The sequence below is a fragment of the Dryobates pubescens genome, chromosome 13 (assembly GCF_014839835.1).
Source record: "Dryobates pubescens isolate bDryPub1 chromosome 13, bDryPub1.pri, whole genome shotgun sequence".
Taxonomy (NCBI): domain Eukaryota; kingdom Metazoa; phylum Chordata; class Aves; order Piciformes; family Picidae; genus Dryobates; species Dryobates pubescens.
In genome coordinates, this window is record NC_071624.1 from 13628092 (window position 1) to 13642393 (window position 14302).

The 14302-nt window shown below is 38.2% G+C and overlaps 1 protein-coding gene across 6 annotated transcripts in view; it reads left to right on the forward strand.

Moving 5' to 3' along the window:
* PEX5L (peroxisomal biogenesis factor 5 like) overlaps window positions 1-14302 on the forward strand; it is a 123214-nt gene that overhangs the window by 90111 nt on the left and 18801 nt on the right. For 4 of the 6 annotated variants that reach the window (XM_054166312.1, XM_054166313.1, XM_054166314.1 and 1 more), the window contains 4 exons: window positions 5158-5269; window positions 7105-7314; window positions 8458-8587; window positions 9741-9837. In XM_054166312.1, the coding sequence (XP_054022287.1) occupies window positions 5158-5269; window positions 7105-7314; window positions 8458-8587; window positions 9741-9837 (549 nt within the window). The remainder of the gene's footprint in view (window positions 1-5157; window positions 5270-7104; window positions 7315-8457; window positions 8588-9740; window positions 9838-14302) is intronic. The other 2 variants (XM_054166315.1, XM_054166317.1) reach the window with 1 other exon arrangement.

Sequence of the window (14302 nt, forward strand, 5' to 3'; positions counted from 1 at the left end):
ACTACAAGCCAAGGGTCCTGAAGATGAACAGAAACCAAGTTTTTACAGGACAGCAGAACTAACACCATGTGGAGGCTGGGCCTTTGCTGGGCCCCATGCAGTCTCCCCAGAGCAGCGTCAGGCCTGAGGACAGGCCCTGGGGCCACAGCTCTGGGAAGGTTTTTTACCCAGCAGTGAGTTTCTGTGGGGAAAAGGGGAGAAAACAAGTCTGAGGAGGATTTAGGGCTGACTGCAGGGCAGAGAGAGAGGTGCTGACTGTGAGAAGCTAATGTCAGAGTAGGTGCTGGCTAGAAGGAAGAAATCCCTCTCATGGCCACTGCTCCTCTCAAGGGGCCAACACTGCATCTCCTCCACAACGGTTTCCCTCCCTCCAGCCCTAACACACCCAAGCCCACTCAGGATTTCAACCATTCACGAGGCTCCCACCTACACTTCAGGCCTGAAGATGGCCCACAAAGGGAAACACCATGAACTGCCACCTCCACCGCGGCTGCCATCTTCTCCTCCCACAGCAACTCTGAGGGCAGCAGGGAGACAACGAGCCAAAGCAAAGCCCTAGGAAAGGCAAAATGAGCAGCAAAAGCAGCTGCAGGTAATAAACTGAATGAATGCAGACAGCTGGGGATGGGGCAGGTGACAGGGCAGAGAAAATGAAAAGCAGGTGGTTCCTCTTAGCACCCTGAGCTGTGGGAATGCCCAGCCTGTGCTGAAGTAAAACAGGGCAGACAAGGTCTCCAGGACAGCAGCTGCAAATGCCAGACCAGGCCTCCGTGCCTTGTCTCAGATCACTGCTAAATAATTCTTGCCTTGAACACAATTAAGCAGTGGGTCTGATACCAGCCATCAGATGATGCTCCCAGTATCTCTCCTAAAGTGTCACAAACCCCCACATATATGTTTTTTGGAAGAAAAAATGCCAATAGCACTACTGGGATGAGAAAAACAAACATCTTCTTGCGTTGTGCTGCATAAATCAGTCACAGAAAATTAATTTGAATTTAGGAGTATTTTTATACTATGGATGAGTCTCTTCAGATGTATTAGTAGTAGAGAATATCACCCTCCACAGATTTTAGATATCCTTCAGCAAAAGGAGTGTGGGGGCCTTTTCCTTAATTAAAGTTGTTTTATAAAGAAAAATTAAGTTCTTGGAGACATTATGAGAATTTATGGCACTTGCTGGCTAAATTAGTGCTCAGAAATCAACGCTTTCACAGGCGGAGTCTACAGCACTTGGCGTGTGTACAAATATTGCACAGATAAATCCTGTGCGGTGGTGCAGCACCAGCTGCCTGGCTCGAGCTCCCAGCTCTGCTTCCTCCAGCACTGGCTGGTGTTAGGTGGCTTTCTTAATTTCACTTTCCTTCTCTCATCTGCGGCAGATAGATAATACTCAGCTCTGCAATGGTGCCAGGTTTGATTCATGAATGTTTTAACGCATTCTGTGATTTTCACCCTGAAAGGTGCTTGAAAACCATAAATTATTACTTTAATATAGATAATAGTTTTCATCTCATGAATGTTTTATAGCAGCACTCCAAATTCATGCCTGACATAGCTCTAATAACTTGAGCAGAGTTAAACCAGGGATAAATTTGGTACAATACATGAAGCAGAAAAATGAAAGTCAAAGTGTGAGACTGGGGGCTTACCAAGTGTCATTGCATACACAATAATACCAGAAACCTGCCCCACTACCTACTTACTTGTGCCAAAATATCAGCTCATGATACTCTTCCACCTGTTAAGGTTTGATCCATTACAAAATGTGTTCTTCAAGTCTAAAACATATTTTTCTAGTAGGTTCTAATATTGATAATTGGTAGACTTGGTTATATATCTATTATCTGTTTTGACCCAAATATCTCAGTTAAAAGCAGATTGATTTTCATGGGGAAAATCCTTTTAATAAGACACTCCTACAGTCTCCAGTTCTTAGTCACAGGAACATAGGACATAGGACAGGGAGGGGTCCTCCGGGACAGAGTCCTCTTCTCAAAAGCAATCACGTCATAAACACCCATGTGGAAAGATCATCAAAAGCTATTTTAAGTAAGTAGATTTTTTGGGTCTTCCTACCTTAAATCCCCATAGTGTTCGTATATACTACACTGCTATGAAAGTTAGAAGAATTGGTTTAATTTCCAGAGCAGATCTATTCATGGCCAGTTTAGATATCTTTCTTGTCAAGCCAGCCTTTCTCTGAACCTGAAATAGCTTTCCTCCTCCAGTGTCATCTGACCCCTTTCCCCTTATATATACATGAAGAATAATTACATTCCTACATTTTCTTAACCTAAGCAAGCCAAACTCGTTTAGTCTCCCTGTAAAACATGGGATTTACTCCTCTGATCATTCAGGTGGCCCATCTCTGATGGATGCAGTGTTTGTATTCACAAGATGAGTCAGAGTAGAGGAAGGCATTTGCTTTATAATTAAATAAAAATGTTTCTAATGCAGAAGAAAAGACACAACACAACAAAATTGAAATCCTGATGTTTGCTGGCAAAATTGATGAAGTGGGCATTATCACCAGTCTTCTGTCAGCCTGATGGTAGCATTTTATCAAGGGACTTTGAACACTACACTGCTGGTATGAAACTAATAAAGGTCTGTTGCTAAGCAGATCTTCCTTATATAAACATAATAAAGAAATTTCCAGGGATGTGATAACTAGCTTTGAAAAGGAAAAATATTTGGCAGACATCTGCTACCTGCTACTTCAGTTGAACCTTGGAGAAATTCTGGTCTGTGTAGATTCTAATCTCCTCCTCCACAACTCTCAGTCTGGTCTTCCCAGAAAGAATATTCTTACCCCTGCAAGTAGTAAATTCCCCTTCCTGTTAGCCTCCAGATTTTCTCTTCTTCAATGTCTCCAGTGAGTGATCTTGGCTGTCTTGGTTCTCACAATCATTTTTCATTCTTTCCTTCTCACATTCTGTCCTATTAAAGAAAATTTCCATGTAACATAGTGAACTTCCCATATAATATAAACTTGATCAGCATCCAAATCTTACATGATAATGTACTCTGTTGATACATTCTTATAGATACAGAAATAGAATATTTCCTGTGAAGCTTTTGCCTTTACAGTGATTCTTGTAGAACCTCCTCTTCCCTCCTGTCCCCCTCTAAATAGTGTAGGACTTTATGTTGTTAGTAGGTCACAGAAGAGATCACTGAAGATCTAGCTAATCCATAGGCTTTGTCATTCTGCTGGATACTCTTTTACTGAAATATACAACTGGTTGCAAAAAGTGCAAGAGCTGTTACCAGTGCTTGATCCTAGAATGGAATGCATTCAAGCAATTTGTACTATTATCTGACCATAATGAAACTTGTAAAATATTAAAAGTAGCTTGGAGAAGAACCAACTAGGCATCCACCTTCACTTTTTTCCACCAATAGAAATTAGTAAGCACAGTCATCAAATCATAAACAGAAAAAGAAGGTCCTCTGGACCAAGAGATAACGTGGGTATGGTAGAGCCACCTAAAATGGAACTCAATGGTGCACAGCTGGTATAAATGTAATTTTCAATCAAGTATTGAGATTTACCTAATTAAGCAAGTAACTTCTGTGCCTTGATTGAGACAGCACCCTGGACAATCAATTTGGAGAGTTAAAAGCCCACAGGATTAAGTCACTTGTAAGGTTTGTCTGCAATCTGGGTTTAGCATATGCAGAATTGGAGTTTGGGACAGTAGCACTGCCAGATTTTTAAATTAAGTGCTCACATTTGCACATTCTGCTACACACAGTTGGGCAGGCAATCACTCATCTGTCTTCTATGTTACTCATGTAAATTGGTATTTCAGTGCAAAGCTGTAAGGTGCTGGGCACCGAACAAGTGCACATGTTATAGAGTCTGTCAGCATTAAGCATCAGCTTAAACATTTGATTCATCAAAACAATGGACTTTCATTTCAATAGTTCCAGTATTTTCTTGCAGCTTTGTAGTACGTAAATCAAGCACTGAACAGCAGTAAATCTAGTCTGTTTTGCTGTAATAACTTTAGAGGCAACGCTGCTACTGCAGTAAGCTGAATGCCAGTAGTTAACAAACATAAAATGGGGATGAGTAAATATCTTATTTGTAATCCATGTTAGCATCCTAAATTTAATCTGAGAGAAAATGTTGAAAATCAAACAACAGAAAAAGAGTGAGAACAGAATGGAGAGAAGGAGAGTAGAGAGGATAAAAGCAAAGCTGAAATAGCTCCACAGGAAAGCAACAAACAGAGGGAAAACATGTTTTCATGTTATTAAAGATAAAGTAAATGCAGGCCACACCATCAGACATCCATCCAGCTCGGCAAAAGATCTACCTCTAATCAGAGGTAGATTGCGGAGAGGAGACCTCTATTTCTGAGACTGGTTTACTGTTTTGTCTTTTTGATCCCTAATGCATGAAATAGCCTGTAATAGAGATTTCTCTTAGGTAACAGAAAAAGCAATGCATTCATGTAATTGCAATTTGGAGCCAAACCCAAAACCAAATGAACAAACCAAACCAAAAAAAAATGAAAAAAAAAGGAAAACTGCTCATAAATGACAATTTTATTATGAGTCTTCACACAGTCAACACTCATACAGGAAGTTCATACATTCACCAGGCTCCATCCACTGTCATTCATATGTCTTTGTATTGCAGAGAAGTGTTTTCTGTCTCAGCAGGTTATTGTTTAATGGGCTAATACATATTTGATAGATGAAATGGTCTTGTGGAAGCCCTATGGGGAGACATGCTACTTTTGGGGAAAAAATAAAAATAAAGATCATTTCTAAATACTAAAAAAGCCCTGCTTAGTCTCCTGGTGATAGAGAAGGCCAACTTCACCCCTTGAGTTGAAGGGAGTTGTATCAGGCCTTGTATACTTTAGCCCTATAAGCAATAGTATGCAATAATTGCTACGGGAAAAATCAAACTTGCTGCTTTATTTTTGTGCAGTTTATGAAACTAGAATATCATTTTCCCTCAAAAGAGTGATTAAAGCTTTTCATTTTAAGCCCAGAGCTATTTGTACATCTTGTAACTGCAGTATTTTACTCTCTCACAATCAAAAATAAAGCGCATGATATTGTGAGAATATGTGTTATTTCCTTAAATTCTGCATCCCAACAACATTCTGTGACCCTGGGATTTTTTGTTGCTAGCTGGTGAATGAGCAACAAGAAAGCAGACCCCTTCTGAGCCCCTCCATTGATGACTTTCTCTGTGAAACTAAACCAGAAGCTGCTGCAAGGCCTGTAACATCAAACACTGCAGGTAAACAAAATTCTTTACTCTCCCTCACTAGACAGAAACCTTTTTAGTTATATCTTAACTATGGTACACTTTTGTGAAGTGATTTCTTGATTTGTTACTATTTGCACAAAACTACAAGCTGGTCTTCAATTATAAATGTAGGATCTATCAGTAGAAAGAATTTTGTGGATTACATTTGAGGCCAAATCTGATGTGATCCAAATCACACGTGTTCTAGCAGATCTCTGAACTGGAATGAGAAGGAACTTAGTTTAATTTCAACAGAGAGTACATACCACTTTGACCAATTCTTAGTATTTGGTTGTGAAAATTTTTAGCCTATGGGAAGACAACTTTTAGTCTGGCTTTACTGTAGAAGGATTTTCATTAATAAAAACTTAGATGAGATGCCAGAGAAAAGGGAAGAGATATCAAACATCCAGGGTGAGTTCAGACACTTTATTAGTGAAAGGATCTACGACATTTCTCAGTTCCTTTGTGTTGCAATAAGATAGGAGAGCAGATAATAAAAAATAAGAGTGAAACCTGAAAGCCTTTGAGATTACATTGAATTACATTTGAAGTACATTGTGCTTTGGAAGTGTTTTTAGAAACTGGCCTCCTCCTATTTGATATTAGTGCAGAGATAATCAAAGTGGTTGAGCAGATCAGCTGAAATACAATAAAAGCAGCATAGCACTACTATATTCTACTGCTATCTCAATAAAATTACTTGGCTTGTTAGAAACCTTTTAATTAAAATCTATATACATGGAAATTATTAAATGAATAATTGACAGCTGGGTGATTATCTTCACATCTAATTAATGTGTCTAAAGTAATATGCAAGTACTAATGACAGAAATTGGAACATTGAATTAAGTAACAATTGTAAATAATATTTTTTACCCTTTTATATGTAGCTAGAGGGATTACAGAGCTGAACAGAAATATTTCAGGTTATTTAAGAGTGGTGTTTGTTGTAGAGAAGTAAGTATCTGTAGGTCATATATCTGCCTTGAATATCAGACTGGAGGGGAGGGATAATTGAATTTGTTCAATAAAATAATACAAATGCCTTATTCTATGAAAACTGATGAAATCCTGTGATTTACCATGAACACAGAAAAAACACTGCAAGAGATAATACAAACTGATCTGTGAAAAACACCTGCCTCATGAAACAAAGGTAAAGAGGGAGGTTTTCTGTCTTCTATGCGCTAGAGAATTTTAAATGTTACCCTTTAAACAGCTTTTAAATGAGGAACTGACACTGAACATTAATTTTATACTGATATAGCTCTAACAGAAATAGAAATTTATACATTCAATATTTATCTCCCAAAAGACAAACAGTGATAACAGTAGAAACTATAACTGCTTATGCCATTATTCCTTTATGATCCAAGAAGCCCACCCAAGAAGCTCTCTACCCTTCAGATTTTTCCATGGCAATATGTGGCACAACAGTAGTGCCCTAAGCAGCTGTTGCTTGATAAATCACAAAATTAACCCAAATCTTATCTAGAATCTCAATTGTACAGAGATCCCTTAGAGTGTAAGAAAGTCTTCTGTGGAGTAAGACCACAGCCTTAAGACATAAGATATCCACAAGATTTTCAGAGGAAAAGCCTTTTGTGCAAACCAAGCATTATTAAAACTACAGCCAGCTAAGCACCTGACATCCCTATTCCTATCTGAAAATGCTAGTTATCATCTTTAACCAGGACATAGACATCTACTTGAGTCAAATAGAAACACATGAATAATTTGGGGGTTTTCCCAATTAAACCAAATTGTTAAAAGTGAGCTATTTGAATTAAACCAACATTGAATTCTAACATTTTGTCTCTAAGTATTATCAACAGGTCTGGATCTCTTGGATCTTAGTGAACCTGTCTTACAAACCCAAAACAAAGCAAAGAAATCAGAGAATCCATCAAGAAGTGAAGGCTTAAAAGCTTCAACCCACAGAAAGAAGACAGACAAGTCTGACCTTATCAGTGTGGATACTGAGCAGAAAGTGCAGACTGTCAAAGTTTCAGACAAGTCTTCACTAGATTTAGGTAAGAGTGTAGCTGTATTACCAGTGCTACATAGCCTTGCTTAGCACTAGTTTCTCCTTGCTACTGTCATGAAAAATAAGGAGCAACATCAGAATTTCTGTTGCACATTAACCTTTGCTCCACATTATAAACGATCAGATATATTCTAAATTAGAACCTGGACACATGTTGCCTATTGCAAATTTTACCTATGAAGTTGGCACTAAATGTGCAAACAAAGTTTTTAAAGGCTTCTTAAAAAAAAAAAAAGAAAAATAATACAGTTAGGGGGAGTAAAATGGTAGAAAAATCTATAGGGGGAATCTGAGAAATTGGCAAAGGACACAAATCAGAGGCAGCTCATATGTGATGTCCTTTGCAGAAGTGCAGGTGTCAGGCACACACATTAGCTTTGTAAACACTGCTTTATCTATGCATACGAGAGGGGAAAAATAAACAAACCCAGAACATTCCTGTCAAAAGAGCTATATTTATACAGACCCCCAAAAAATAAATAAAAATCCCAAACATAACTCAATATCCTGCCAAGCATGATCTATAGATGAGCTTTGGGAAAGGTGAATTTAATTTAGTTCCATCCAAACTAAATTACTTGCACCTCAACTGAGAAATTTGCAAGGTAAATGTAATTTCTACCAAGGTAGCAAATTTTCCCTTCATCAGTACAGCAATTCTTTTAGAGAACTTAATCTTCAAGCAGGAGCTGAACACCTGATTTTTGCAAAGCAAGTCCAACATGTGACTGAATAATATCAGTTTCCTACAGTCATTTTTAAATGGTAGTCACTAAAAGTAGTTTTATTTTTACAGTTTAACTACAATTAGGAGATTAAAAATATCCCAAACTATCAAATAGTGTAATTTTATCAACAACTCTAAATAACATCCACATCACTGATTTTAAATCAGTCTTTCCACTGACATTCTGACCATGAAAGGCAATATACTTAGAAAACTGTTGTAAATTCACAGATATTTTCACAGGTGATCAGCTAGAAAGGTGCCCAACATTTCCTTATAGTGGACCTTAACTGAAACAGCCTCTTTTTTTCACAACATTTTCTCTATAACCTGCATTTAACAGAGGAGATAAATTTTCTGCAGCAGTTTAAAAGTTTTGTGTTTTCTTTTCTTATTTTTCAGTTGATATTCAGACACAGATAGAGAAATGGGATGATGTCAGTTTTCATGGGGAAAGGAGTAGCAAGGTCCACCCTTCTACAGAGCGAATATCATCATCATCATCTAGAGCTCCATCAAAAGAGCTTTTATGGTACAATTTTTGGCTTTCCTTACAAAAATATTTTGCAGCCCAGCTTTCTCAATTCATAGAAATGCTCACTGGAGTACAGGTCATATCATTAAATCTGTTATGATTACATTAAATGTGTTCAAGCAGACATTTTGGACAATGTATCATAAGTAAGTAATTGCTTGCCAGCAATTTTCAATGCTCTGAAAAGTAGCTGGTGCAATTACTAAATAAATGGTGGTGAGAATTCTACAGAGGCATGCACTGGTCCAAAACCAACTGCAAATGTGAGTAAAATGAGTAAAAAGGGAATGTTGACAGTGATTGGACAGTCACTGGCTATCCAGCATACTTTGGGTTTGCTAACAAGAGCACAGCATTTCTGTGTATAACTGGAAGAGGCAAGATAAAATATCCAAGCCAAGTACTGCTTCTTCCACACAGCATCTTACAGTGCAGAGAATGTAAATGAGGGAAGAATTAGACTTTGCTTTTGGGAACAGTTCATGTAGATGAATTCTGCTGCCTTCCTGATATGTAAGCAACACTCGTTCACTATATTATGCACAACCATAATTAGCATTTTCATACACTGGAAGCACTTTTCTGACCAAATGATACTTATCCTGTATCATAACCCTCCCTTTGTCTGGGTAGTTCATTAACTTAGAGCTTTGCCCAAGTTTTCTCAGCTGACTTGGTTTTGGTCTACAGGGTTTCATTTTCTAGGAAGAAGGAATGCTAGGATATTGTCACACAAAGATGCACATACGTCAAGGTGAAGTTCAGCAAAGTGGTGTTTGATTCTTGGACACTGACTGAAGCTACAGTCTTGTGTCATTGCCTAACCTCATTTTGCCTATCAATGAAATAGAAGCACAGTGGTAGAAGCAGTCTTCTTTCCATTATACTTCTGTCATGCCGATATGTATGCAGGGCTCTCCTGGTGAATCTGGCCTGGCTCTGTTCTGTTGCATTAACTGTTGCCTGTGTGCGACTGAAAATCGTAACAGTGTGAGCACTGAGAAGGGTCCAGGCACTTTTCATAATTGCAAGTTAAACAATTCCACTAAAAGAAATAACCTAACTAACCAATATGTGCTTATGAACCTGAAAGACATAAGGCAGCATGTCCTAGGGTGCAGTGATGAGTATATAAATGCATTATTTCTAGGTCCACAGAAAACAGATCACAGTCTGAGCTGACTAATGTCAAGAGTGCCTTGGATTCTGATTCAGCATCAGAATTAGAACTTGCACCTGCAATACAGGTAAGAGGATTTGGTAGTTTTGTTAACAATAAAAAGGCATTGTCCCACTGGCTAACCCCTCACATTCTGGAAGAGCAATTTAAGAGAGATTTTCAGGACCATCAGTTAAGATTCATACAGACAAATAACAGAGTTTAATAGTGCAGTGAACTGTGACCTTCCTGTACAGAGAGAAAGACTTCAAACTACAATTTACAACATCATCTTCCTTTCCCTTCCTTCAGTTTGAGATTGAAACATCTAATGGTTCTCTATCCCTGTAATGTATTTGTTCTCAAGAGCTCCTGGTCAAACAGGAGTCCCCAGAATTGGGAAATGGCCAAAGAATAGAAGAAGGAATCATTAGACCAATGTTCATAATCAGTTTATCTCCAGAGGAGAGTAGTGTAGTCAAAGGACTTCTTCCTACTGAAAAAGGAACTGGAGGGCTCTGGGCTGAACATTTGTAGATTTGCCCTGTTTCACTATCCCACTGTATATTGGACAGGACATTTTGGACATGATTATTCAGAACTGTGTGGTTTTAGATATGTATGTGTGCATATTTATGTACAAACATACATTTATCAATTTACACAGATCAGGTCACTTAAACACTTTCCTTTCACCTGCTTCTTATTTTTCAACACAAAATGTTCAATTTCAGCCAATGCCACTGGCAGGGGAAAGAGAAGAGCTGTTTGGTGGATTAACTTCTAGTTGAAAATAATTTTCTCCTCTTCCACACCTATTTTTATGCCTGGAGATCAAAACTTTTTGCCAGATGGAAAATTTGGAAATGAATGGAAAATAATAGCCTTAGCTGAAAATGGAAAAATGAGACACTAAAATATCAAAGGTCTTTTCTGAGATTATGCACTATTTTGGGGTGAAAGCAGAAATGGAACCCAGTTATCAGGACCCATGCCTGCGTTTTGCTTTAGGAAACAAGCCTTCTTTACTTACCTGCCATCTCTACATTGCAAGCTGAATTATTTTTCTCTTTGGAAAGCCTACCAGTGTTTGTATGCATGGTATCTTTCCTTTCTGAGCAATAAATTTATACAACTTAGTAATGGGAAAGATCTATTGCATAATATCATCCACTTGAGATGGACAATCTGTTTGCACATGCTACGCCCAGTTTATCTTTAAGTATTTCTAACCCCATTTTAGGAGGCTGTTCATCAGCCTAATAGATCTAAATGCCAGGAAGTTTGTGCTCAGCTGAGGTGTGTGTAAATCAAGTAGGCATTCACATAATTTAAGTACTGTGGCTTTCTGTAAAAGCAGCCACAAATTTAGTATTTAACGATAACTGCAGAGGAAAAAATCCACATTTTTAATTCAGTATAATTTCAGTCAGTTGAGGCTTCAAACTACTTTGTAAAATGACTTGTATCTAAAAATACATGTAAAAAAAAAATAAAGTGAAGTTGAATCAGCCAACTTGAAAAAGAAGCAGAGTATAAAATTCTTCTCTGTTGTTCTGGTACATTTCATGTTGTGTTTTGTTTTCACATAAGCTGCTTTTTGTCAAACTGGTGATCTATTCAAATCATGAAATGTCATTAAACTGGTAATTAGTAGTGCAGAGAAATGACCCAAAGTGAAATTGTATTCTTATTCTGGGTAGTGTTCTTAGAAATTTAGTATTTTCATTCACTTCCTGCTTCCCCCTGCTTATACTTGGACTATCAAAGTTATCAGTTCCCAACAAACAGGCTCATCTCTCTTGACTGCATTCCTCATCTGCTTGTAAAAGAAATCACGTTAGAGCTTTTATCAAAGCATATGTTTCCCATACTTTGCCCTCCCTAGATCTTCTCTACCTCTTTTAGGTAACCTTTGCATATGCAACAGATTTTGCCATACCCTAAAGATTTCATCTTGTCAAACTTGCTGCAGTTTTCTATCAGCACTTTCCCAAACAATCACCTTCATCACTCATCTCTGACACAATAGATTTAGTTCCTCAAAGTGAAATGCTAAGTAACTAGGTCATATTTTCATTAAAAATATGCAATCTTCTTAACAAAATCCTGTATTTACCAGCACTTATGCCAATACAAAATCACAAAGGGAGGCTTTGTATTAATAAGAAAGCAATGTGTCTGAAGGCTGGGACAGAAAATAGCATGGTTGCTGTCATTGGATGTGGCCATCTTGCTTCTCCCTATTCTGCTCACAACATATATTTACCTATTAACATTTAAACTGCATTGGCCGAAGGTATCTTTTTTCTTTCTGCAAACTGCCATTCTGGAAAGTTCCTTGTTATGCTTTGATTAGTGCTGAGATATCCTACAGTGCTTGGGGTTTGGGGAAGATTTTGTTTTCTCTTATAATCACAAGCCGCAGAGGGAGATAATACATTCAATGGCATATACAGAAAGTCTGCTCACATTTTAACTCTCTAATGCCTCCCTGGGCATTTTATTTTTATTTCTCACCTAGAATGCATACTCAAAACCCTTGATACATTAAAAAAACAAACCTCATTCAATATGTCAGCATGATTAGACAAAGACATGGCATAATGCCTGTAAACCTTAGAAATCTGCAGTTTGGGACAATAATAGTTAGAATGTAAAATTTATTCCCCACTTCTCCCAGATCTCCACAGTAAGACTGGCCCTGGCTCTCCCTAGATGTGCCATTTATTCTAATGAAATGAAGAGTTAAAAGGGACAGATTTAGCTCATAATTTGAACACCTGCTCAAAAGTTAAGACTATAATTTAAGCCTCTCACCAACAGTTAAGGTCCAACAGCACATAAACAGGCTACAAGCACAGGAAAGTGTGTGCAGATGCATTGGAATGGAAGATTTTGTCCCTGAAGACAGCAGCCAGTGATCAGCTACAGCACCTCCATTATAGAGTGGTGAGCATATCAAACCACAGCATACACAGAGCGTCCATGCCTCAAACATACCCATCCCACCCTGACCCACACCCCACCTAGGGCTTCCTTTAAGGGAGGCAGCTGCAGAGTCCCACCCCATCACCACCTGGAGATGTGAAGTTCTCTAGTGCTGGCACTCCATTCCCATCCTCTCTCTTCCTGCAGTAGCAAAGGGCAGCATGTTTGTTATGTGTGGAGTCTTTAATTTCTGAGTATTGCAACTGAGAATATGACTCTGCATTGTATGTCTGCAAATGCAGCATATGTGGGGTTTGTGTAATACTTTTTTTTCTCTCTCTGGATGTTCATTCAGTGGAAAAGAAAGTACATTTCTGTGGGGATTATGTAGGGGCAATGTATACACTCTGACACACGGCAGAGGGGGGAACTCCTGTGGTTCTTGTCCTCTTTGCCCTCACCTGTCTGCTCCCCCAACAAGCTTGTCCTCCCCTTCTGCAGTACTGCTCAGTCTGATCATGATTTGCGGTGCTGTCCTTGACCTAAGGAAACTGCAGTCACTGAAAATAAAAGATTAAAAAGCAGAAGTAATCAAACAGTTTGCAAAAGCCAGCTCATAAATAATGAAAAGGCTGGGAACATAATTAATGTCTATCAAACGAGTTTTGTGTCAAGAAAACCAGATTTAATTCTTTGATCAGATTACAGGTCAGGTTGATAAGTGTTGCTGTGTGATACTCTGCAAGATGTTTGAATTTACACACCATGTTCTGATTTTTAAATAACCACCATGCAATATGAATAAAGCAGCCGTTAAAGAGATTAAAACTGGCTAACCTAACACCATGAGAACACTGTTTATTTACTAGGAATTGTAAATGCCTAGTCTTTCTGTGATTCCAGAGAGTAACCATGATCTTCAATAGTATTGATCTGAAAATAAATGTGCCAGCCATTCCTGAGAAAATTTGGATAGGATGCAACAGTAGAACGGAAAAAAATGTAGGTAAGGAAGTCAGAAAAATGAGCTGGTGTCCAAGACGTCTGCATAAATATCTATTCCAATACAGTCACTTGAAAAGTCACACATTTCAGAACAAGAATGCAGGCCCTACTTACAACACTAGGCTAGAAGACAAGTTCAAAATAATCTATGGCTCAGAGTGTAGGAGGTTGTCAGCATGAGTGCTCCCTGTGCATTACTGTGACCAGAAGAGCATACAGCAGCAGAAATAATTAGTGAGAGACATGAGATCACCTGATTTCTGTACAGAGAAATGGCAAGACAGCTATGGAATATAGGGTTCATTTGGTGAGCTGTATGGCTATAAAAAGAATAAAGCTGTAAAAAAACAAAGGCAGAGAGTAAAAGAGGGGGAAAAAAAGTTGAAATCTGAATAAAATGCCTCATAACAAGATAATTTAGGATCTCAGTCTCTTTGTATCATTTCAATGACAATTGAACCTGATTAAAGTCATCTTTCTACAGAGAAAATGAAAGGGATACTGGAAAGTGGTTAAAACAACTGGAAAAGGAGTGATAGCTGGAAACCAAAACTAAAATTAGTAAGAAAAATGAGGAGGGCAATGAAGCAAATTTACAAACAAAGTGATAAGATTAA